Source organism: Cheilinus undulatus, linkage group 13, assembly GCF_018320785.1.
Source record: "Cheilinus undulatus linkage group 13, ASM1832078v1, whole genome shotgun sequence".
NCBI lineage: Eukaryota > Metazoa > Chordata > Actinopteri > Labriformes > Labridae > Cheilinus > Cheilinus undulatus.
The window spans coordinates 35,403,729-35,429,509 of NC_054877.1; the positions used below are offsets into that span (position 1 = coordinate 35,403,729).

Genomic DNA, 25,781 nt, shown 5'->3' on the forward strand with positions numbered 1-25,781 from the left:
GCTTGCGTGAGCACACTCAAGCCTAATCCTACTTACAGAGAGCAAAACACTCAGATTCACTTCACACTCCCATTGTGTTTACTCAAATATGAGCGGTGTGGCTGCACTCCCAAAACTGACAAAGCTTTAATATCCAGTTAGCCCCAGTGTGCTGTCCTATTATCAGATATTTACTGAGTGAATATCCCACTGCAGACTTAAAAAAATATATTTTGCAGAGGCATCCAGCTAATTAAGCCATCCACATGTTGAATTATGTATCAAGTAGAATCTAGCTCCACTAGATGAAGCTTTCCCCGGTCAACATTGCATTAAGAATCAGCTCTGGAGGCTCAACAAGAAAGTTAGTTGGCCTTCAACTCTCAGCATTGTGGGGATTCATTCAGTCACTTCCTTTCCTCCTCACAGCTTCTTCTTGCTCCAGTGGAACTGAACTGGCAGATATGGTTTCCCAAATGATGGAGCGGCACAGAGGGACAGTTTCACAGCACTAAAGGGCTTCCACCTCCACTAACAAAAGCTCTCCCTAATTTCATTCTGCCAATCGAAATAGAGACGGGTTTTATATCGAGTTATTCCTGTCTCTTCTGCCTCCAGTAAGCTTCCAAGTCAGTAATGATTTGAGAGCAGAGGTTAAGAAAGTCCCATCTCGTCCTCTATTATCTTTGGTTGTTACTGTAGATGGATGACTTGTTTCTTCTCCATTACAGCCCAGTTTTCTCTGTAATTGTGTGCGTGGCATCACGGTAAAGGTCAGTAGCTGAGCGATTTCCCCTGTGAGCTACCGTGACCTGTCTGATCTGGCAGGCGGGATGTGTTTTGCGTGTGTGTTTCTACCTTCCCAGGTTTGTGTGCTTGTTCCAGTGACCTTGCTGCAGCGTCTGCGCTGGACTGTAGCTCCCTGAGCAGAGCGGACAGGTCCGAACTGTCCTTTCAGTTTAAATCTGTGAATATCTGAACTGAGAGGATGTTAACCTGCACAGACAGTGACTGATGTGCATGTACGGATAAAATATAAATGATACAGCTCTTGCATGAACTTCTTTTGATTCTCAGATCACGTTTTCTCTTTCTCTCTCTTTTTCCTGTCCACCTCTAAATTTATCTGCCCCTGTTCTCTGTTTTTCCATCAGTCTTTAATTCAGACCCGCCTACACCACTCATTGGCTTTAATGCTAATGTAAGCAGAATGACCAGTCCCTCTCCTTCTATCTGAGGGGCTGGTGGCCTCTGGGAACAGTCTCCTGTCATGGAAAAAGCCAAAGTATAAAAAAGGTTACCCTTCCAGCCTCTGACTATCTAGGAGGTGGTCAGAGAAAGGTTCTTCTACCCAGTGAATAAGGCATTATTTATAGCCCCTTTCACACATGCACCTCACTCCTGAAAATTGCCCAACATTTACAAGTTGAGATGCATGTAAGAACACAAATGGTGGAACTTTCTCCCTGTCTTTATCAAGACTTTGGGGAAAATGTGGCTCATAGGTAGCCACAGTTAGGCTTGAGTGTGCTCACGCAAGCTTAAGTGTGAAAGAAACTGTAATGTGATTACTAAGTTAGCAGCTGTAATGTGTTACACTACTGCCTTACTGGAAAACGTAATGTGATTACAGTAATGCATTACTTTGTGCTGCATTACATCCAACACAGAAAATAAAATATTAGATATTAAATGGTTAGACTTAAATAGTTACTTAAATACAAACATCACAAAGGGAATGTACAAAGGTGCAATCATACAACCATACAGATGTGCAGGCTTACTGGAGGCATTGTTTTCTAAATGACTAAAACACATATAGCCTATAGTTATGAATAGTACAGATAAAGGCCAGTGAGTGTTAATGCAACACATAAGTCTGTATAAACATGCATTATTTTCTCTTGGGTTCAGTAAGAGTCTATTGGGGGAGGGCTAGAGCAATGTTCAGTAGACTGACAGGGCCTCAAAACATCCATGTCTGGGGCCCACGACTTTACCTGCACACCTCCGAGTCCTGGAGACGTACAGGTCAGGGAGACATGGTAGATCACTGCCAATCACCCTCTCTGCAGAGCAGGTGAGCCTGTTTCTGTCCCTCACCACTGCTGCAGCGTACGAGCCAGTTATGGATGAAGTGAGGATGGACTGGATGACAGCGATGTAGAGGGGGCACCATAACCATCATCCTCTGCTGGGCTGATGTTAGCCCTGTACAGTCAGTTTACATCAAAACATGTAATGTACTATTTGAGTGAAAGCGTGGAGCAAAGTGGAGAAACAGACTGAGACAGTCAGAATGTTTGCGTGGTGAAAAACCTATGTAGGAGGTTTTGTAGCCTTGTAGGGTTGCAGACATTTCTACCGTATGTATCCAAAATAGTGCATACTAGAAACACAATGCATGCATACGCACCCATGTGTTGTTTCATTCTGCTGCTTTTAGTGAAACATTCATACATGTAAGGTACACTGAGAAGAATAAATGTATTTAATTCCTGGGTGTAGTGCCAGATCTCTCCTCAGGTTATTTGTCATTTAAAGCACACTGAGTTATACAGCATTAAACACAGGCAGTGGGCTCAAAAGTACTCAGAAGTCTAAATTCACTTACCCAGAGCCCCCAGTGGAAAACAAAGTCTCTCTCCAGTGTAACCAGGCCACTCATGTACTTCACTAATAGCATGCCGCCTGTGTAATAACATACATGTCCATTGAATCTATTTAATTATTTAGTGTCAGATTATTATGGAACGAGGATAACACAGACAGGAGAATACATCTGAATCTGCTGAAACTTGCTTAGTATTAATAAGCAGAAACTTCTCACTGAACTCACTCCAAAGCATTTGTTTTTCATGTCAGCTGCTCTCCCTGTGTGCATCTATGGCAGTCCTGTCTGAACCAGTGAATTCATTACACTCTGATGTTTGCAGCAGAGGAAATAGATAGTAACTTTTACATATGGTGTAATTACATAAGAAACTAATTAGGACACTATCTCATGTCTGCTGTTTGCTCACAGTAAAACTCAGCAGCACGTGGGAACACTTATGATCTTCCACGCTGTGATTTTTATTTTTCTGAAGCGACTCAGTTTCTTTCAGTGGGAAAGCTTCAAACAGACAGCAACCCAGCACATCATTACTTTTTAACTGATGGCTGAAAGCTAATGCCTTTCATTTTTAATGTGATCATTTCTAATTGCTTTGTTCTGTTAGTAACTTTATTTAATACAATGTAGCCTTTATTTCTGCAGAAAAATCTCAACTGAGGACCTCTTTTGCACAGAACAAGACAAGTGGAATAAACATATTTGAGGTTACAGCTGCTGCAGGCATCAGTAAAGACAGCAGTTCATCTACTGTGCCCTTAAAGAGAAAATACCAATGTTCTGCTCTGTAATTGTGTGAAACTTTCTAACAAAAGACACAATGAAATGTGCAAAACCTAAACCAGAAACAAATTATAAGGTTGCACGGTACACTGAGCCCAGAACTTTCGCTGAACATGAGAAACCATGCAACAGAAACCACATAAGTCTGATGTTTAAAAAAAAAAATTAAGATTTAAGAGGAAGATCATGAAAAAAGAAGTCCTTGCTTCTTCAGAAGTAACCCATTTCCTCTGTCCTTTCACATGAATTAAAGGTAATAGCCTAATTCAAAAAATGATTTAATCCAAAATACAAGTAGCACCAGTTTATAGATACATTGGCCCTCAGTTATCAAATCTGAGCAGAAACCAGCGCAGATTTGGGTGTAGAAATCATCTTACAGCACGTGATTTCTGAAATGTGCATATCTGGCCAATAGTATGATGGTTGAGCAGGGTTGATTAATAAAACATCCATCCATCCATCCATCCATCTTCCTCTGCTTATCCGAGATCGGGTGGTGGGGCCAGCAACCTAAGCAGGGAAGCCCATACTTCCCTCTCCCTGGCCACTTCATCCAGCTGGATCCCAAGGCGTTCCCAGGCCAGGCGAGCAACATAGTCTCTCCAGCGTGTCCTGGCTCTTCCCCGGGCCTCCTCCCAGTGGGACCTGCCCGGAACACCTCACCAGGGAGGGGTCCAGGAGGCAACCGGACCAGGTGCCGAGCCACCTCATCTGGCTCCTCTCAACGCGGAGGAGCAGCGCCTCTACTCAGAGTCTCTCCCAGATGGCTGAGCTTCTCACCCTATCTCTAAGGGAGAGCCCAGACACCTTGCGGAGGAAACTCATTTCAGCTGCCTGTATCCGTGATCTGGTCTTTTTTTGCAACGTTTTTGCTGTATTTTGCAATTTTTTCTGCCCCTGTAACTCATTTTTTCGTAACTTCTTACTATTTTGCCACCTTTTCTCCCTGTTTTTCCACTTTTCAGCCACTTATTGCCATTTTACGCCTACTTTGCCCGTTTTAGACACTTTTTTGCCACTGTTTGACTATTATTTGCCACCTTCAACCCATTTTTATTGCCATTTTAATCCGTTTTTTTGCCTCTTTTCACCACTTAGATTGTGGCTCTTGCAAAGGCGTTTTTCAACAATTTGGCTCTTTGGTTGAGCGGTGACCAAACACTGTAGTAACGCTGCCCTAGATATTCACGGATCAGCTGACCTCAAACCTGGATTTATGCCATGGAGATACAGCAAAAATACCTTTAGCCTCTCTTAAAGCTCCAGTCTCCAGGTTAGAAAAGTAACAGACCATTAATCAGCTGTTGTCTTCAGCCTGAAAAGTGACCTTAAAGTTATCAGGAACACAGCGAGTGAAAGGAAATCACTGCTGCTGTTAACAAAAGTGTTGGGCAGCAGAACTCCAGCTGATATTAGAATATCTCATTTATACATCTGTGATATTTAATTGATATTATTAATATTATTGTAGTAATTTCTCTTCACTAGCAGCAGCCGTTGTTTACCAGCTTGCAGTATAACTAAACCATGACTGAAGCCTGAAATGATGCTGATTGGTCCACACAGCAAAGTCATCAGTTGCTACGGTTACATGAGCAATTTTTTCCACAGTCCAATTAAATAAGTTCTGATCGGTGAACTTCTCTGTTCACATGGACGCTAAAAATTGTGATAAGATTCAGATGTGCGTGCCCATGCATCATACATTTGATCTGAAAACCTGCTCTGACATGCCAGTATCGTCCCACAGGTCAAATCTACTGAAAATTTGCTGTAGAAGAAGAATTTCGTCTTCTACGTGTTTTATGTGAACAAACCGCTGTCACTACGCACCGTTAGAGCACTCTTTTTTTCAACTCATGTCTGTACTGTCTATTATCTTTATTTTTACTTTATTAGTAAAAAGTTTCTGCAACATACCCGTTTTGTTTTTCTCCTGCCATGTTTCTGTCTTTCTCATTTAATGCATGATTATGGCTAATGAGGGAGAAAAGCTGTTAAAAAGTGCCACCACCAGTCCGGTTCAGGTTGTTGTGTTTACCAGCACTTTGCAACAGGAATTTTGTTGAGTCAGGTCATTTGCAGAGGTTAATTGTGGTCTTGATGGCGTGTGTCTTATCATGCTGGTAGTTGCACTTCCACAAAAGAAGCAGCCTACTTTTAAGATGGGTGCATCTTACAGCTCCTCTGAATTTTACTGCATTCAAATATTGTAAGCTAAACAGCTGCATGTGACAACCATCTTTTGCTGACCTTTTTGACCTCAAGAAGCACATCCTTTCAGTTTTGTGAGAATCAAGTTTAAACCCCGACGTCAGCATTACTTCAGAACTGACAGCTAACTTTGACTTACGTCCAAAGCAGCTGCTTTTTATTTTTGGGTCCCGAGCTTCCTGCTGCAGGTCAATGACAATATACTCTCACTTTACAAAGTGCTGATTCTGTTTAAAATGTTTTAAAGGTGCATTTTCCTGTAATCGGCCTGAAGAGCCAAAGGCAGCAGTGTGAAGCTAAACCTCCCTGCGGTTTGTGTGTAAATATCAGATTCTGCCTCTCCCTGTGCCGGCCTCAGAGCTGCTGCGAGCTCACAGTGGGAACCCTGACTCTGTTCACAGCCTGAGTGCTTTTGGCCAGACATTACAGACAGTGAGAGCTGGCAAGAGGTGGAGGGAGATTGAGAAAAAGGATTTGCATAAGCCTTCAGGTTGGCTCAGTGGAAAAATGAGACATCAGGACAAAGTTTTTCTCTGGAAATAAAAACATTTTCATGCAGTCAGGAACAAAGTCAACCTGCTCTCAAATCAAACAGAAGGAACAGATTTAGTCTGGAACAGATTCTGACTTTGTATAAGATTGAAAAATGAAATGTCTTGCTATTTGTTTTAGGCTCAGTTACTTAAACGAGGTTAACAAAGTGTCTGTTTAATGCTAGTTAAGCTAGCTGTGGAAAAAAAGCAGCAGCTATATTAAAGCCAAGACTTCTTGCTCTTTCTTTTTATGAACTGATTCCTATATGTGATAAAAATAAATTATGCTAGTTAAACATTTTAGTACATTAGTTGTTATAGCTTATAATATAAGAAGGGCCTACAGTATTCTTAAAAAAAGAGAGAACTATCACAAGATAAACTAACTCAGGTCGCTACTGCTAATTAGCCCTTTGACAACAACAGAAATGTATGCTAGGCTAGGTCTCTGACTCTGAACAGTGGACCCTACTATATCTGATTTGGTATTAAGCTAAATTAACTTATATATGACTACATACTCAAGGTACATGTACTTTCCCAGTGAGTAAAGTGAACTAACTTTAAGCTAGGTGGCTTCAGACCACAGCTCTCAGATCACTACTGTGTGGACAGAAACACATGCTAAAACTTTAGAAATAAAATCGACTTAAACTTCTGGTTAGGGTTAGGGTGCGAGTTAAGGTAAGGGTTAGGATACCAAAAAGTTAAAACTTAAATACCTGACCCACAAAACTTGATAAATGTTTCTTAGGGCTGAGTTAACAGTCTGCTTACAGGAAAAAAATCTTGTCCAGCATGAAACCACTAACAAAGTTACCAGAAACAAAGGTTAACGCTAATGAAGCTATGTTAGCAACAGAAGCTACATAAGTAACATACATTAGCTGAAAACTGTATACCTTTTGCAGTTTTGCATATCTCATAAACACACCTTTTTCATGTTAAATAGCTAACGTAGCTAAATCTAAATCTAATGAGGCTATGGTAGCTTGTTGGCATTGGCTATATTCCCAAGGCTAACTGGCTGTCATAGGTACACAAACTATGGAGCTATTGTAGCTTCATTAGCTTTAGCTAAAGCTGACAAAGCTAAAGAAAGCTACAATTTGCATAGCTATTTTTAAAATGAGTTGATAGATAAACTTATCCTGGATTAAACCTCTGACCTTTTTCTCTGTGTTATTTATGAAATGTAGCTTAGTCTGTGATTAATGTGTTATGTATTTTATGACTGCTACTGCCAGACTTTGTTTAAGAATAATGTTGGGGAAAGATATCCAGAATGGGAATGTTGTACCGGCAAATTATGGTTCTTCAGTCTTGACAGAGGCGTCGTCTCACAGTAGCAGTCCTGAGCAGTTGATTTCAAACTTTTTACCCAAGTTACACCTGAGATTGAGCCGAACTCTACAGGCACATCATATTCCTAAATATACCAAAAAAAAAAAGTCTCTGCTTATATCCATGCCTTATTTGGCTAATCAGCTTTATGTAAATTGTATTTTTTCATATAAGGTTTTTGTTTTCATCAAAAAAGGGGAAAAAGCTTTGAGTTTAACCTTATGCTGCAACAAATACAAAAAAATGACTAAAACAATACCCTTAATAGTACTCGAAAGATCGATAAAATGTATATTTAATTTTTTAAAGGGAAAATATCATAGAAATCATAACTTTTCCAGTATATTTGCACAGCTCTTCAGAATATCTACAGACCCATAGAATGTTAAATAAGCCAGCCTAGTCCTTTGTTTGTGGTCCTCCTGTTTGAAAATATGAAATCTGACGCTCTGTTTGGAATCTGTGCCCCTTGTAACATCATACCCACTCCTCACCTGGTTTCTCCACCTATAAATCACCACCCACAGCCATGTAAGTACACAGCTTTACTTGTGTTTGCACACCCATGAAAGAGATAGACAGCATGAAAGGTGAATCAAAAGCTTTTAAAGAGACACACCAAAACAGACTCCTTTGGTACTTGATCCATATAATAGCCAAAGCAAATATGTTGAAGACCACAGGAGGCTGTGTTAAAAGGAATATGATATACCCTTTAATGTTTATTTACTGATTTCAGATAAAGGAGGAAAGCTTAAGGGAAATCATAGTTATATTGATTTTGCTTTATATCTTTGGATTGAATTTACACAGTTGTTTTTCTAGAGTTAAAGTCAGATAAATTTCATTTTGAACCCCCAGATGTGCTTCAGGTGTTCGCTTCAAACTTCAAACTGAGCATATGGGGTCGTTTTCATATATGTCACAGAATGTCTCCTCTTTCTGGATTAAACAAAACTAAGCCAGGGAGACGGCAAGAAAATCAAACACAGCAGATTGAGGGAGAGCTTCTGAGAGTGGAGGAAATACTGTGATACAGGTAGTTCACAGAGAGTGGAGAAGGAGCAGCTGATGATGGTAGGAGCTCTTTTATCACTCACTCTCCAGGAGGGAAAACCTCTCACCGTCCTCTTGTGAAAACCACCATCATCTCCTCTGCTCTTTCCTCTCCATCCCTACCCCATTTAGGGTACCAACATTGACTTCCAGCCCTCATGAGAAACTCTATCACTCTCACCGTATGTGCCCCTATATTTGAAGCTAATTTAAGCTGAGAAGTTTCCGCCTCTGCTCTGACTTTTTCTCATATAAATCTACCTACAGACATAGCCAAGCTTTGTCTTCTATACCACGCACATAAAAAAAACAAACACTCGCATGCATTTGTATTGATGTGTAAATGTGAAATTGCTTTTTTGCAATGATCATATTTTTCTCTCTTCTTCTTTTAGATGCCAAAGCCTGCCCCACTGGTGAGTTCATGTGTGGCAACCGCAAGTGTTTGGCCCAAGTCTACGTGTGCGACGGAGACGACGACTGCGGAGACGGCAGCGACGAGCTCAAATGTACCTCCCCTCTTACCTGTGGGCCCAACCAGCTCCGCTGTAACACCTCCGAGTGCGTGCCGCTCATGTGGAGCTGCGATGGAGACCCTGACTGCTCCGACAGCTCAGACGAGGGTCCAGAACGCTGCGGAGGAGACGGAGTCCCGTACCGTAGGGCAAACTGCACCGACACGGAGTTCCGATGTGCAAACGGGGAGTGTGTGCGGCTGACTTGGAAGTGTGACGGAGATCCGGACTGCAAGGACAAATCTGACGAGTTTGATTGCCGTGAGTTTCTCTTTCTTTTTTGTATATCTCTGCGCCTTGCCCCCTCACTCTTTTCCATTTTCTTCTTTCTGTTGTTCTCTATCATATCAAGGCTGCCTGTCAAAAGCCTGTCTTTTCAGATTATATTGTTGCAGGATAAGAAAGCTCTGTCTGAAAGGGTCTCTAAACATATGGATTATGTAGCTGGGCTGAAGAATAGTGTCAGTAGAATAAAGAAGGATGCATATGTCTTCATAGATATCTGAATGAGCTTAGTCCCATTTTTCTCTCGTCTATACCCACTCGATCTAAGAAGCTTTTTGAGGTGCTTTTGGACTCTACATTAAGATCGACTGTGCAAAAGCCCCCCTAAGACTGAAGACAGAAAGCTTATTCATTTGCTTTCGGGAACACATCTTACATAGTTGGAAAGCCTGTTTATTTCCCTTTTAAATGGCACCACATTTGCAAGGAACATGCATTTCTGGGATGAGCAGCAGAGCTGAGTATGTGGGTTGCACTCATGAAAAATTTACCAAATCTTCTCTGCCAATGCCAAACAGCTTATTCTGTCATTGACTCTTGTTTGATGTTGTTAGGTGGATTGGATGATTACGGACTAAAGACACAAGTCGTACTGGCAATTTAACAATTTATTCATTTAACAAACAGGAGCCTCAGTAGGGTGTGGAAGAACCATACACCGCCATGACTGCCTGGCACCTACCCCTCATGCTGGTCACCAGCCTGGTCACACACTACTGTGTGATGGCATCCCTTTCTTTAACCAGAGTTTGTCGCAAGTCAGCCAACGTGGTTGTGTTGGTCAGTCTGGCTTGAACAGCACACCCAATCCCAAATGTGTTCAATGGGGTTAAGGTCAGGACTGCTGACAGGCCATTCCATCCTCTCCATTCCCAAATTCTGGAGGTAGTCTCTGATAAACCCCACTCTGGGGTGAACGTTGTCATTTTGGAAGATGGGGTTCTGTTCCACACTGTGGATATATGGGATTACCACTGGTTGCAGAATCTCATCTCTATATATTTCTGCATTGAGATTGCTTCCAATGATGATACGCCTTGTTTTTCCTGTGAGGGAAACACACCATGACACTGCCTCCACCAAAAGATCTCACTCTATTAGCGTAGGAATCAGCACAGCGTTCTCCGCGTCTTCTCCACACTTTGACCCTGTGATCTGACTGCCTCAGGCAGAACCTGGAGTCATCAATGAACATAACGTTCCTCCACATGTTCAGGTGCATGTGTCCCCGACACCAACAAACGGGGCAGACGATGAAGGATAATGGCAGAATAAGCTGTTTAGAATTGGAAGAGAAGATCTGGCAAATTTTTCATGGTTAATGCTTCTGTCCTCAGCTATCACCAGAGTGGAGCATAGATGTGAATTTCTATTCAGAGCCATATACAGTACATCATTTTCTCAATTAGTTTATGATCTCAGTGGGGGTTTACTAAAAATGGATTGTGCCAGCTAATAGCTTCAAGTCCAATTCACAAAGCCTATTGAGCAGATGATAATCAAGCACAACCACAAGTCCTTCTGCTCTGTGCAGTTTGCTCCTATTTTCCATCTTATTGTTGAGATAAGCCATCAACATTTCCTCTCACTACTGCAAAGAGCATGCTCTAATGCTGCTCGAGCTCAGAATACTCAAAAGAAGAGCTGGTGTAGGGACACTTTTACCAGTTTAATGGGCACTCTGGTCTTTACACATGTGATACAGCTTTGACTAGATATAACAAAGCTCTTCTCCTGTGTCTCTTCATCTCTGTTTTTCTGAGTAAATGAGACCACTATCTCATAATTGCAAAAAAGTTATGTCACAAACTAAGAAAAACTCATTTTTACGCAGAAAACAGAGGAAAAATATGAAACATTTTCTGGTAATTCTAGAATAATAATGCCTTAACCACAGAGGAAGAGTGCAAAATCGTATTTTCTCATGTGAATGCAAGATGGCTCAATAGCACCATCAACTCTTGGATGACAAAATTTTCTCTTAAATGCACATGCTAATTAGCACTGTGGTTGTCCATTTTTCAACAAATTAATGAAAAATATTTAATCCATGTTAACAGAAACAAAGCACAGAATCTGTTTTATTGTAGCATGATAAAAAATGCCAGTTTTAAATAATGATTTCATTTATTTAGGGAAAAAGCAATCCAAACCTATCTGGCTCTATGTAAACAAGTAATGGCCCCCTACTCCTTCTAACTGGTTGTGCCACCCTTGACAGCAACAGCTGCAAGCAAGCGTTTGTAATCACTGACAATAAGTCTTTCACATCGCTGTGGAGGATTTTTGGCCCACTCTTCTTTGCAGAATTGTTTAAAGAGGACATATTTTACCATTTTAAGACAAGTTTATAATGGTCTCAGAAGTCCCCAAAACATGCCTGTGAAGTTTGTTGCTGAAAAAACACTCCAGGATTGGATTTTTGCATGTCTAAAAAATGCTGTTTCATCCATAGGTGGACTTGTTAGTGTGTTTTGGATCATTCATTGTCGTATTGCATAACCCAAGTGTACTTGAGCTTGAGGTCACAAATTGATGGCTGAGCATCCTTCTTCAGGATTTTCTGTTAATGATCAGAATTCATGGTAACATCAGTAGCATCAAGTTTTTGTGTTCATTTTATACCAAAATGTTCAACTTTTGTCTCACCAGTCCCCAGAATATTTTCTCAAAAGTCTTGAGGATCATCAATATGTTTTGGGGCAAATGCGAGACGAGCCTTTGTGCCCTTTTTGGTCATCAGCGGTTCTGGCCTTGGAACTCTCCCATGTATGCCATTTCTGCCCAGTCTCTTTCTTATTAAATCATGAACACTGACCTTAACTGAGTCAAGTGAGGCCTACAGGTCTTCAAATGTTGTCCTGAGTTCTTTTGTGACCTCCTGAATGTGTTGTCAGTGCAGTGGAGAGATTTTGATTGGACAGTCACTCCTTGGAAGGTTTGCCACTGTTCCAAGTTCCCTCCAGTTGTGGATAATGGCTCTCACATTGGTTAAATTGAGTCACAATGCCTTAGACATTGCTTTTTAACCCTGTCCAGCCTGATAGATGTCTATGACTTTGTTTCTCATCTGTTTTTATATTTATTCAGATAACGGCATGATGTGTTGCTTTTTGTGATCTCGTACTTAAGTTTGTCAGACAAGTTTTCATATATTACCACAAGAATCGAAAAAACTGTTTTTTAAAATTTCTAAGTCAGCTTCAGAATTAATCAAATTCCAGCACATTTAGGATTAATCAAACTGAGGGTCAGCCTCTGTACATATTTGTGTGTTTCAATGGCTGAGTACTAGAAAGAAGAGATCACAACAGAAATATATTTCTTCCTCTTTGGGGTGTTACTTTGTCATTTAGCACATTTTCTCTCCGTTGGGAGCTGGTGTACGGTGGGTTTTTTCCTCTTAATGTGTCTGGTGAAGAATGTGTTTGTGTTGATAAACACTGTGTGAAGATGGGGCCTTGAGATAAAACAGGTTTTCCTATTAGTTGGTCATGGATGAGAGAGCCCTGGAGCTCCTGTCTCACTAAGCCCATGTGTGAAGCTCAGATAGTCCCTCTATTCATTATCAAGATGTGCGGTGTTCACATCATACCAACCCTTGCTTTCGCTCTCCACAGTGTCATATATGCAGCTCTTACAAGAGATTGATGTTTTATAAGAAAACAGAAACCCAGGGTTCAAAGAGACTGTAGAAGGTAGAATGTCAAGTCTGTCCAGAGTATCTGCCTTCACAATAATCACGTTAGGGCTGAAGAAAATTCAAAAGGGTTGGATTTTTCAACATAGTGCTTTTTATGTATTTTAATTCGATTTAAATCAACAATTATATAAAAATGGGTCTTTAAGTCCTTTAAGATTTCTAATATCACACTGTGTAGCCCTCTGATAGCAGACCTGACACATAAAGGAGGAGAAGAGGAAGGAAAGAACAAGAATAATCTTGTTACTGTCAGTTAAATTTCATCAGCCATTTTTAACCACATCCAAAGTTAGTTTGGCCTACCAGACCAACCCCATGAGTGTCATTTTTGATTGAATGAACGCTCAGCCTGGCACGTTTAGTGTCTGCCTCCAGCATCAGTGTAAGTGTATCTATGACGTCAACAGCGTCCCCTGTAGCTTGAACGCACCTGCAGGAGATACTGACTCTTCATGCCCAGTCCTCTGACCGCTGATAGTGATTTAGAGCAGAATTTAGTTAGGTAGGTTAGTCATGAAACCAAGGCAGATCCTGGTTATGGTTTTCATGCAAAAACACAAAAGTAGTTGCGAGATGTGCTTCAGGACACGTGACTAACTTTGCATTTCCTTTTTTTGGCTATAATGCATGTTAATAGAAATCATGGGTGTAAAATGACATATTGTTCAGCTCTGATACACATACTAGGATTGGATACTACTTGTCTTTTTCTGACGTTGGTGCCCAATCAGTACTTTCTAAATGACGTTGTGCATAAACGGTGAATGAATAAATACTTTAAAGAGAAAAAAAGTGTGGTAAAAAGTCAGTTGGTCAATAAAAGCTGTCTTGGTATTGTAAAAGATCCAGAGAAATAACTTAATAACCTCCAGTTTCCACATACAACGACTGCACCACGATCTGCCAGGGAATCATACTGCAGGTCAAGTCAATCGGAGCAGTTCCACTGCCCACGCTTCAGTCTGGCTCCAGCAAGTCCCTAAAGTGCCGCTGTACTCCACTTCATTGGAGATACACTGCAGGTCTATTTTCGGCGCTGACTGCTGCCAAACCGCATCAATCAACATAGAGCAGATCAATCCAAATAATCAGAAAAAGGATCAAAGTATTTAGGCACAATTTAAAATACAACACAATGCATTGACTCCTAGTCATGAATCATCACTATGTCAATATAATGTCTTATCCTGCAGCATGAGCAAAAGGTCAATGGGAGGTCAGTGGGTCAAAGTACTACAATGGCACCATTCACAAGAAAACTAAACTTTTAGATTGGAAAACCACTCAATTTTATGTAAAACCACACATCTTTTGTAGCAAACATAAACATATAACATGTATAATGTACTTACTCATGGAGAAAGAGATAAAATCATGGAATCATGTTGAAAATAATGGCAAATCAACCCCAAATTTGCAAAATAATCCACTGTTGATGAACTATTCCTGCATAAACTTGCAGTTCCCCTGTGATCTCTGCCCTCTCTGTCTCAAGCTGACCAGAGCATAACTGTACTGCTGCACTATAGACACACTTCCAGTGTGCATGGTTGCTTGCCTTCGGTCAGAGCAAAACCGTGGCGCTGCAGAGCACATAGCTGGTTTATGTTGAAGTTATGGGTAAGATGCCAAAAGACCATATAGGTAAGGCAAACAAGTCTAACCTTATCATGGAAGCAGCTCAAACTGAAGTCATATACTCATGTTGCATCGGAGATATACAAAAACGTAAAGTAAATGTTGGGGGGGGACCGAAATGAAGCACCAAAATCTGTGTTGTCAGTCATTTGCGGCAACCATTCCTTAAAAGTTAGGACTTTTAATATCTTGATGTATATTTTGGTTCCTAAAAGCAGGGCTGGAGACTAAGGTTGTCCTGTTGTCTTGACAACTCAAAATGTGCTGTGGACCAACAGAAATCTTCCCCTAGATAACATCAGGGTGAAAGGATGAAAGGATTTATCTTCGGTATACATGCATAAAAGCTATGAGCTTATGCACATGTCAAAACTGTAGCTTGTCAAATTAGAATATGAACCCAGTGCTCATGAAAGTGGCAGATGTTCTTGTGCTATTGCTTTGAACGATGTGAAGTCTTATTATCTCATTGGTTTACTATGGACTCTACCATCCTAAGTTGCCTTAATGCTATTACATTGAAAAACAGCTAAAATTTACAAATGTACAAATTACATTGAAGAAAGGAACTGATGGAAAGCTTCACACGTTTGCTTCATTACTTGGCAAAACGTGGTGAACGAAATTAAACCAAAGTGTGTGATGCTCTATCAAAAAACTGTAATTGACTGAATTAGGCATTGACTGATAAATGGCCCGCTTTATTGTAGAAATTCTGCCCACATCTTGTTGTTCTAAATGGTTCAAATAAACCCTTTGAATGATATAACTCTCTGTTTAGTGCTGGGTTTAAATTCTTAAACAGCCTTGGTCAACCCAAGGGCAACAAATTGAATTGATCTGCATAAATAGTGAGTATGTTTTTGCCCTATAAATTGAAGACTGATGCTGCTGGGTCCAACAGTACATTAACAGCATTGCTGCTTTTCTTATCTTATGAATACATGCATCTATGAACACTGTATGTAGTACTCTCTCTGTTTTTTGTGCTTGTAAATTGTGCATGTATGTGACTTGAGGTTACAGCATCCCTGTTCCCGTCACATCCCCCTTACTCTTCTCATCTTGTGATAACAGTAAATCATATCCCCCTCAGTCATATATATTGCTTTTTATTGTGGTTTAGAGACGAGTTATATGAGCACAGTGGGCTGCGTTGATGAAAAGCTTGTCTGTGATCGGGATATTAATGAAATTTGGCGTTGCTTCTTGCAGCCTCCATCTTTGCGTTACTATATTGAAAATCATTCATCACACGCCCTCAGGTTGACTGTCTCTGTCCCACACAGCACCTTACAAAGGCTGTGAATGAATCGAATTACACTACTGTGTGTTGTTGCATCACCGCTGTGATTCGGTGCTTGCTTCTGTGAAGGATTTTCTTTTTAAGAGCTTGTGAGCTCAGCTTATTAGACAGTCAAAGGACAAACTTGCGAAAAACTGATTGGGTGTGGTGCAACATGAGGTTTCGTGTTGATTCTGACCCCAGGATGTTGTGCTCCTTTTGATGGGATTAAAGGGGATTTACATGTCCAATATCACACGTGTGTTTGTGTTGGTGTGTCTTACAGCGCTGCTGACATGTCGTCCGGATGAGTTCCAGTGTGGAGATGGTTCCTGCATCCACGGCACCAAACAGTGTAACAAGGTCCACGACTGTCCTGACCACAGTGATGAGTCCGGCTGTGTGAACGGTGGGTACACCTGTCATCTCTGTCTGCCTGAGTCTGCTCCTCCTCTCTAGCTGTCATCCTCTTTCATGCAAATGTCTGTGTGAATCTGAAGCAGTCTGAATCTGACTGCTTTTTTCCTGTGCTTTTTTTTATTCAGTTCATTGTGTCTCCTCCTTTTTTGGCTTTTTGAAATACTTTAAAGCAAGAGTGCAAATCTGTAACCTCAGTGATCAGTATATCCTAGTTAGGCACTGCCTCTATGTTGACTTTTCAACAAGTGACCTATAGAGCATCTTCATACTAGAAAAGCTGCACTATACCCAAGTATATTTGACCCCCAAAATCCAGTTTGTCTTGTGAGTGTTTACACTGCCTTGGCCCTGGCAGAAGTGTACTTTGGCTCATTAGGAGACCAATCATTCCTGTTTCATAACCATCAACAGGGCGTTACTTTGATGTCAGTGAGCATGCCATTTGCATCTGATTCCATTGCTGAGGACTTCTGAACTTCCACTGACCTTAATGTAAGTACAAAAACTGTGCAACGGGAGCTTCATGCATTGGGTTTCCATGGCTGAACAGTTGCATGCAAGCCTCACATCACACAAGTCGAACACCAAGCATTGGATGTAGGGGTGTAAAGCAAATGTGCAGCAGAGACGCATCCCCCTTCTCTGTTTGGCAGTCAGAATGGCGAGTCTGGGTTTGGCGGATGCCAGGGAATGTTACCAGCCTGACTGCATTGTGCCAACTATGAATGTCTGTTGAGGAGGGATAATAGTATAGGGAGGTTTTTCAGAGTTTGGACTAGGCCCCTTATCTTTAGCGAAGGCCAATCTTAATAAGTCAGCATACCAAGACATTTTTGAAAATGCTATTCTTTCAACTTTGAGACAACAGTTTGGGGAAGGCAGAGTTCTTTTCTTTCCCAACAAGACTGCTCCAATGCACAAAGCTAGGACTGTAAAGACATGGTTTGATGAGTTTGGTGTGGAAGAACTTGACTGGCCCACAAAGAGCCTTGACCTCAACCCCATCAAGGACCACGTAGGTAATCTTCTGACTGAATGGGCACACATTCCTAAAAAATACTCCAAAACCTTATGGAAAGCTTTCCAAGAAAAGTAAAAGCTGCTGTAACTGCAAGAGGGGGGGCAGCTCCACATGAAAGTACATGTATTTAAATACGTATATATTACAGTCTCTATTGGTGTGATGGTCAGGTGGCCAAATATTTTTGTCCATAAAGTGTGCATGGATGTGTTTTTGGAGTGGCATGAATCAAACCAATCAAAGCCTCAGTTCTTATACCCTGCAAGAGTCGAGCGCACATTCTGGTTGGGGCTATGTTATTTTTTTCTCAAAGACAACTTTTTTGGGAGGGGGGGTTTGCCCTTCAGGAAAGCTGAAGAGACACAGGAGTTATTGGGAGTATCAAACAGCACTGAGACCAGAAATCAATCTCACAACCAGTGTGTTGAGGAGTAGCCTCCTGCTCTACTCACTGAGCTGAACTGGCACCCAGGCACAATGTTATTTAACGACAGATTTTATTCTCTAATAGTGTGAACTTCAGCTGGCTTTTTACACTTCTCTTCTTTCATTATGTCACTGAACCCACAGAACACACATCAGGGACAAAAGGATAACTTCACTGATCATTAAGAATCTAGCAACAGGATCAGACAGGATCTATACTAAATGCATGAGCTCAACATGAAATAAATGTTGGCTGTAAAAACAGATTATTTTATTTTCTCTGTTGGACTCCTTGGCTGTATTCTGTAACCTGTGTGTAGCATCAAATTGTAATTTGACGAGACATCACCTGTCCATTGTGATTGTTGGTTTGCTTTTTTGGAGAGTTTTCAATCCAGCTCCTTTTTGCAAAGAAGTGAGGCAATGTGAGCGTTCCTACATGTGTTTGTGCATGTACTAGATGCAAGTAGGAGAGCATCAGTGGAGCGAGGAGGTTGTTTACAAGGATTAAGGCTTAAATCTTTTTTCTGAAAGGCTCCAAATATTTTGGGTTGGTAAAAGGTTATGGTTCTGAAAGATAACACCTTACCTTGAGACAGAAAAAGAGTGGAAAAAATTAGAAACAAGACACTTTTAATTATGTTGGCGCTCAATTTTGTTTTGTTTTCAAATCTTTCTTTTTCAGGAGAAACTGCATCATTTCTGCCATAATGATTTATAGATTTGTTGGCATAAATCTAAAGTCTTACTTAGAGTAGCTTGAAAATTGTGCTTATCGCTGCCCTTTTTAAAGATACAGGGGAGCATGTCCCCAGATCCTGTGTTGGCTAAGCCTCAGATATTTTACATTTCTGGCTCCAGCTCTGCAGGAGAGCTTCAGAACAAACAGAGACAGAAATAAAAGTTTTCTGTCTCTCTGCTCTTTGTTCCATTAACAACTTTGTTTGAACTTATCAGCAGATGCACTGAAATAAAACATTAGTCAACACACTATCGGTGTGTTTGGAATAAGCCTAGTCATGTAGGTCTGTCTTTCTAATACAACTAAATATCTGGATCACACTGCACCACAGACTTTAGAATTTTGGGCACCCTAGAACAGCATTGGTGTGATTCATTTCTCTCCCCAGATGCACCTATAAGCCACTAATTCCAATCTTTTTAAGCTCTGCATGTGGGTCTGTGTCTGGATTCTACCCTCAGGTTAGCAAAATCTTGACTGATGGGCCAGATCGCTGTGGGCCATGTCCTTTAAATAGTGCACCATACACGGTCAAAATCAGGCCCCATAGCAAGTTTGAAGTAGTCTAAGGTGCTGCCTTTGCCAGTGTCCTTAAGCTAGGAACCCTCCAGCTTTGCACCTGACTACTCTCCTGTTAAGACACACACATGGGCTCAAACAGGAGCACAAGTTCATTTCCTCCTTAAACATGAGCGCACTGCCCAACGTGTATGGCACGGCAAAATGCTTTGCACCAGGTGTACTGCAGAGTCCATAAACTCCTCACAGGAGGTTTCAACTAAAATAAGACATTTAAATACAAAAAGTAAATAAAAAAAGTGATATAAAAGAAGCTTCACTGTCAGATAAATACCAGAGGAGCAAATGGCTGCATTTGTTTACAGCGCTGCTACAACATTCAGGCTGTCATTTTAAAGAAACCAATCAAAAATATAATTTCACCACAATCTGATTTTATGCATTTATGCAGAGATAGCAGGCTTGTTTTCTACAGCAGGTTGCCACTTATTCATCATCTTACAGCTCCCTGTGGCTGCTCATCAAGCATGTCTGCTGCCAACAAGTTCAGAGAATAAACACATGGATTTATCATATGTGGCTTTGTTTTGTTGTGCCAGCTGTTGTTCAGAATGCTCTTATTCGTCATGCCCCTTCATGACATGTTTCAAAGTTCCAGTGAAAGACTTCATAGGTGGAACAGCAGCATGTCTTCAGTGCTTGTAACTTAATACAGCTCATTTAAGGAGAATCAATACTGAGAAGGATAGGCCGAGTCAGGGGATGGCTTATGGGGCTTAAGCCAGAATTCCTTTTCAAAAGTCCCAAATCTCATAGCTAGACAAAATGATAATAAACAAATGGACCCTGCAACATTAATATTTCATCTTTGAAGCCAAACTGACAAAATCAAAGCATTTTTATAACTTCTTTACTTGATACTTACATTGTAAAGTAAAAAGTACTATTTTACACTTATAAACACCAACTTTTTCTGCAGTTTCCGACACAAATCTATATCTGGAGGCACACATTTTGCATTTTATTTTCACCAAAAAAATGTATTGAGCTAATTAAAACCCCTATCCTTAATTTATCTACTGTTTGTTATGTGATTGAAATAACAAACCTTCTCCCCATTTTTGGAGGCAGAAAAGCAAAGCCACAAAGCAAAAACACTGTGGAGAGTGTGACCCAACTCTCCTATGGATACACACAGAGATTTTTCTCCATACTCTGCATGTATTTCGTCTGTTCTCTCCAAGGTTAGGGATACAGACCAAATGTTCCAATACCACTGCTAATCACTGGGGGCAGTGTTGAGCAATGTAGCCAACAGTACAAGCCAGCACAGGAAAAGACAATGAAGTAGAATCATTTTTAAAAAAAAAGGGGGAACTTCACTCCAACATTATGAGGAAATGTTGCAGAATATAGTGAGTTAAAACTATAGACATACAGTATATATGATGTAAGCTGAAAGAGACAGACAACTGCAGAACAGCTGGACGGGGCAACAACAAAAGAAGAGTCCATGGGTGACAGTGACTTCTATTGGATTAATTTTTTTAACATCCACCCCATGTTGCCAGATACAGTTGATAGTTTCCAGCCCAAACCCTGTCCAAAACTGGCAGAATGCACAAAAAACCCTGATAAAAATGTACAATCAACATTTTTTCCTTTAAAGTGCCATACAATACTCCGTGAAGCCCCCCTGACTGCTTAAGCACACCCAAATTAACTTCTATAATGACCACCACCTGCAGCCAACCATCGCAGCACACCGCCATCAGATGCATCACCACCATCAGCAAATCTCTTCTTCTTAAAAAATGGCAAATTAGACAGATCAACAACACAACTACAGAAAACCTTTTTTTTCATGTCTTCAATGCAGTGAATAGCTGCATAATGCGCTCACATCTGTGTCCCACTCAGCCCAATAGCATGCATACACTGCACAGGACTGACATCTTTCAGCTTTGCTCATAACTGTCACTTAACTAAAAAGAACAATTAAGCATGTAATCCAGCCTTTTAAGATATAGTTAAAACCCCACCCAACTCATGGAAAACTAGCCTAAATTATGTCAAACGCATCCAAACCCATTTTGACATACACAATCCATACCATACAACCATCAAATCTGGCAACACAGCGTGACTGTTGTATCATTTACAATGCACAGGTCTATTTTAGTGTGTACATGGAGCAGAAACAGCTTTAAGTTTGGGCTGAGCCGCAAACATTCAACTCTTTTTGCTCCACTCCTGCTGAGCAGCCTTATATCAGTGAGATAAAGTAAAACTGGATCACACTGTGTGTCCTCTTGTAGATAATGCATGACCCCAATATTCAAAGGGAAGAGAGCAGAGCTGACACCAACAGAGATCTAATTATATGAATTGCTATAAGTTGTGGAGTTGTGATTATATTTAAATGCATTAAATGGCTAATGCAGAGCTAAATCTGAGCATAAAAAGTATCAGATACGTGGTTTGGTTTTTGAAAACCATGAATTTTGTCATTTTGTGTGAACAACTGTCGTGTGATTATTCCGGACATGAATCATTGTGAAATTAATTGCTGTCATTACTGAAGTTCTACTGTGTGGATCTGGCTCACTGCGTTGCATAAACACATTTAATTTTTGCTTCCTCATCTCACTACGATCCATAATTTAGCCGCATACTGCTAATTATTTTGCAGGTAAATTAAGCTCTATGAAACTGGACACAGTTCATTTTCTATTACACCAGGGTCTCAGTGTGAGGAGATATGAATATGTGAGTGGGAAGTGTTTTTCTCTGTCACTTGTTTCATGCGAGCCTTCAATGGTTTGGTGAACCACAGGAGACATCCACACTCTTTTTGATGCGGATGTTCTTATGCAAATAAATGTTCAAAGTGTGGCTGCTGATTCATTTTCTTCTGTTCTGTTGCAGCTACCAAATGTGAGGGACCGCTGAAGTTTCTGTGTAAGAATGGCGAGTGTATCGACAGTTCCAAAGTGTGCGACTCTATGAAGGACTGTAAGGACCGCTCTGATGAGCCCAGGAAAGAGTGTGGTAAGAGGATTTTTCTGCACACAGTTACTTGGTTCTGGCAGCCACAGAGATGGAGGGAAACAACGGGGCTCATTCAAAAATCCTCTAGATTTTTCTTACAACTGTTCTTAAAAAAGTCATTGTAAAAACATATGTCAGATCCATGACTGTCATAAACTGCTGGACTTTTGTGTTCTTACACTGATGAATGCCAATCCCTGTTAAACTGTAGTCTGGTGCGTGTTTTACCCAAACGCCCTCTTTGAGCCCATATAAGGTAATGAGACCACAGGGCCACTAAATTGACTTGCCTTCCTAATGCAGAAAAAAGCCAATCAGAATTTAGATTCCATGACTTTTAAGAATGCACCAGAAATGATTAATCTGACTTCCATTCAACAAACAAAACATTTTAAAAGTTGTCAGGACACTTTTGCACAATCAGGCCTAGCTATGAAGTCTGATATTGCTTTCCAAGTAGTTTAGTTCAGTTTGCTCATCTACATGGTTAACACAACAGCTTTAAAAAACACTTTTGTAGATCTGTTAAGAATGCGCCGTTTGACTGGACCGATGGAGCTGTCCCCTTTATCCCCCTTATGGGTGGCTTTGGCGGTATCATCAGTTGTTTCTAATAATTCAAGCAGGAAACCTAAAAAACACAAATATTCAACAACTAAGTGATTTTAAGCAATGCTTACACTCATGATAACAAATAAAATCGGATGTATGCCATTTAAATATGTAACTGTAATATTGTTGTAAAACCAGCTAAAATCACATGTATTTCACTGTTTATCACTTTCATTTTTTATTAAAAAATCAGAAAACTTAAAAAAATCACAAATATTGAGAGGCCAAATGAATTTTAGCAGAAGGCTCACAGTAAAGAACAGAACTAATAGAAAAGAAAGAACTACAATAAAACAGGAGTTATAAAACTGACCAAAATCACACCTATTTTACTTTTTATACCTTGAGATTTTTGGGGTAAATTTGTCAAATTTGCCACTTGATCCCTGATTTTTTTTTTACAAACTTGCAGCTATACTAAAGAGTATTATCAGTCTACATTATAAGGACTTATTTGTCAAGAAAGTGCCTTTGGTATCACTTGTTAGATGAATCGGATATATGCCTTAATATTTCACCCCTCAGTGGGAGTATAATCAAACATGATGCCTCCATTGTTAATGCTAAAATTGCAGTTTGTATGCAGGAAAAGCTATCCTGACACTAAGCATTTCTATTCACTTGTTTAATGTGCGAGTTTCATCAACTTCTCATGGTTGGTTAGCGTGTTAGGGCTGCTGATGTGGGACAAAAGAGATGAAAAACTACAGTTAGCCAGTTCTGGATGTAACAGGAAGTCTGAGATGCTCTGGGCCACTGCTGATTGGTCAGATGCTGTGACTGACCTCCACTGATTGGCTGAGAAAAATTACTGGTTCTACTGGATCACAGAGTGTTGTAGCAAGGCCATGAAGGAAGTCGACAGAAGTGACCATGATTCCTTGATCCACAAGGGGCTAACCCTTAAAATAAATTAAGTTTATTTGTTGCCCTCACCCAGTTTGCTTATGCTTTATCTCCATTTCCCCTGAGTATGTAAGAAGGAAACTGTGTCAGCAGCGCTTTGTCTCCATGCAGGGAGAGAGCCTGTGCACATCTATTGTAAATGAATTCAAACAGTTAATGTCATAGCATAATCTTGTTTGCAATAACAAAATGTGACTACCCTACTCCTATTACCTTGCATTTTACAGGCTTTGGAGGCATGCTCAAATTAGAAGCAGCTCTGTTGATCGGAACAAGATCCTGCATGTACTAATTACCGTCAAATAGAGGAAAAAGGCTTCTTCTGCTGCTGTGGGATAATCTCCCTGCTCTCCTGTTTTCTGCATATGTGTTTATCTCCTAACCTATTTTACTGACCCTGAGTTGATGAGGTGACGTCTCGGTCTAGGAGCGTAAGTTTATACACCTAACAGGGTAAACTGACCTCTGCAAGGGACACAAAGTGCACCAAAACAGGTTTTCCTGAGAGAAAGATTTCCTCTACCTCCATCTCCCCCTCTCCTTCAGCTCAGGTCTTGTTCGCAGCTCATTAAAAGCGTGTCCACACACACCTTGCTCATCGCTCTGCTCTCTCAACCATTTACTCGCAAGATGTTCCCCGGCCAAAACACACGTTGAGAAAAACAACACAGAGACACAGTAATGCTCCCTGCTGCAGTGAAAAACATTTCTATGGAGATGTTCGATGTGATTGCGTTTGCTGCATCAGCTTGCATCAGGGAAAGTAAAGACAATGCATTTTTGTGTGTGAGCAAGCAAATGTTTCCCATCTCATTAGAAATAATGGCATATTACCTCATTACTCGACAGACCATTCATTTCTTAACCCTGACTCCACCATCACTTTTAGCTTCACTGGCTGTCGTACATAATAAGTTACCATGGCGAGAGAGGGAGAAAGAAGGATGGAGGTGGAGTAGAGAAGGAGTGACGCCATGTTTGTTTGCCCCGTGGGAGAGGAAGGAGTGACCTCTAAATCATGGCTGTCCTTGAAAGCGGACTGGAAAAAGCTGTCACACACGGCCTCTCCTGGGGCATCTTTGCTGCCCACCCAGCCCCTCTCAGAGAAGCAGGACGGAGTAAGATGTCAAATACAGCTTCATCTCACTGCAGTTAATTCTGAGCTGACATGAAGGGAGTGAGCGGAGGGGGGTAGAGTGAGTGGCAGATTGCTGTCAGCCATCCAGCTGAATTAAAGATGGGAACTTAATGAGACTGCTGGCCCTTTTACAAAACAAATATGAACATTTTCCAACCAAGTAACCTTCAGTCAGTCTCTGGAGAGCCAACTTTTTCTTTTCTTTATCTTTGTTACAATAGATGATGAATAATTTTTGTACCAGTGCAACAAAAATGAAACTTTTCAAAAATCTTCACAGAGTACATGAACCGGTCATCGAACATCCCAGTAGTCTGCGTGATACTGGTTGTGTTTATTCCTTGTTGTGCTACAATGTACCAGTTTGCATAAACCGCATTAACATACAGTATCTTACCCATTATTTCTAAGAAATACATAATTCACAGATGTTACAAAAAAAAATGAGGCAGTGTCTCAAAACTTTATCTTGGCGTTGAATGACTACACATTCTTCCTAACATATTATAGAATTAAGAAATCTTCATCCTGAAGAATGTAAAAATATGAATGAAAAAACACTAAAAGGGAAACTAAAATTCCATACCATACTAAATGATATAATATTATAGCCCACAATAGAGTGGACATAATAGGATACTATATTATATGATACAATACAATAATGGAAGGTGAAGAATGGTGTGACACGATGTGATATGCTACAAAACATTGTGACGCAATCTGAATAGGATACTATGCAATACAATAACAAAGAAATCGAGTAGGTTAGAAAAGATTAGATTAGATATGACAAGACAAAATGGTAAAGCTTGTTACAGTTAAGTATGATACAATAAAGTACGATATAATACTCTATGACACAGTTTGTAATGATGTTTTAGGATACAATACAATGCAATTTAACATGATAAAATACAATAAAGTACAATTTAATTAAGTATGACATGATATAATGTGACAAGACATGACAGGATATGGTAAAATATGATAT

General features: G+C 40.4%; 1 protein-coding gene across 2 annotated transcripts in view; it reads left to right on the plus strand.

Moving 5' to 3' along the window:
* Positions 1 to 25,781, plus strand: part of LOC121520596 (low-density lipoprotein receptor-related protein 8-like) — a 168,389-nt gene that overhangs the window by 100,616 nt on the left and 41,992 nt on the right. For both annotated transcript variants that reach the window (XM_041804120.1, XM_041804121.1), the window contains exons 5-7: positions 8,922 to 9,302; positions 16,239 to 16,361; positions 22,009 to 22,131. In XM_041804120.1, coding sequence (XP_041660054.1) covers positions 8,922 to 9,302; positions 16,239 to 16,361; positions 22,009 to 22,131 — 627 coding nt within the window. The remainder of the gene's footprint in view (positions 1 to 8,921; positions 9,303 to 16,238; positions 16,362 to 22,008; positions 22,132 to 25,781) is intronic.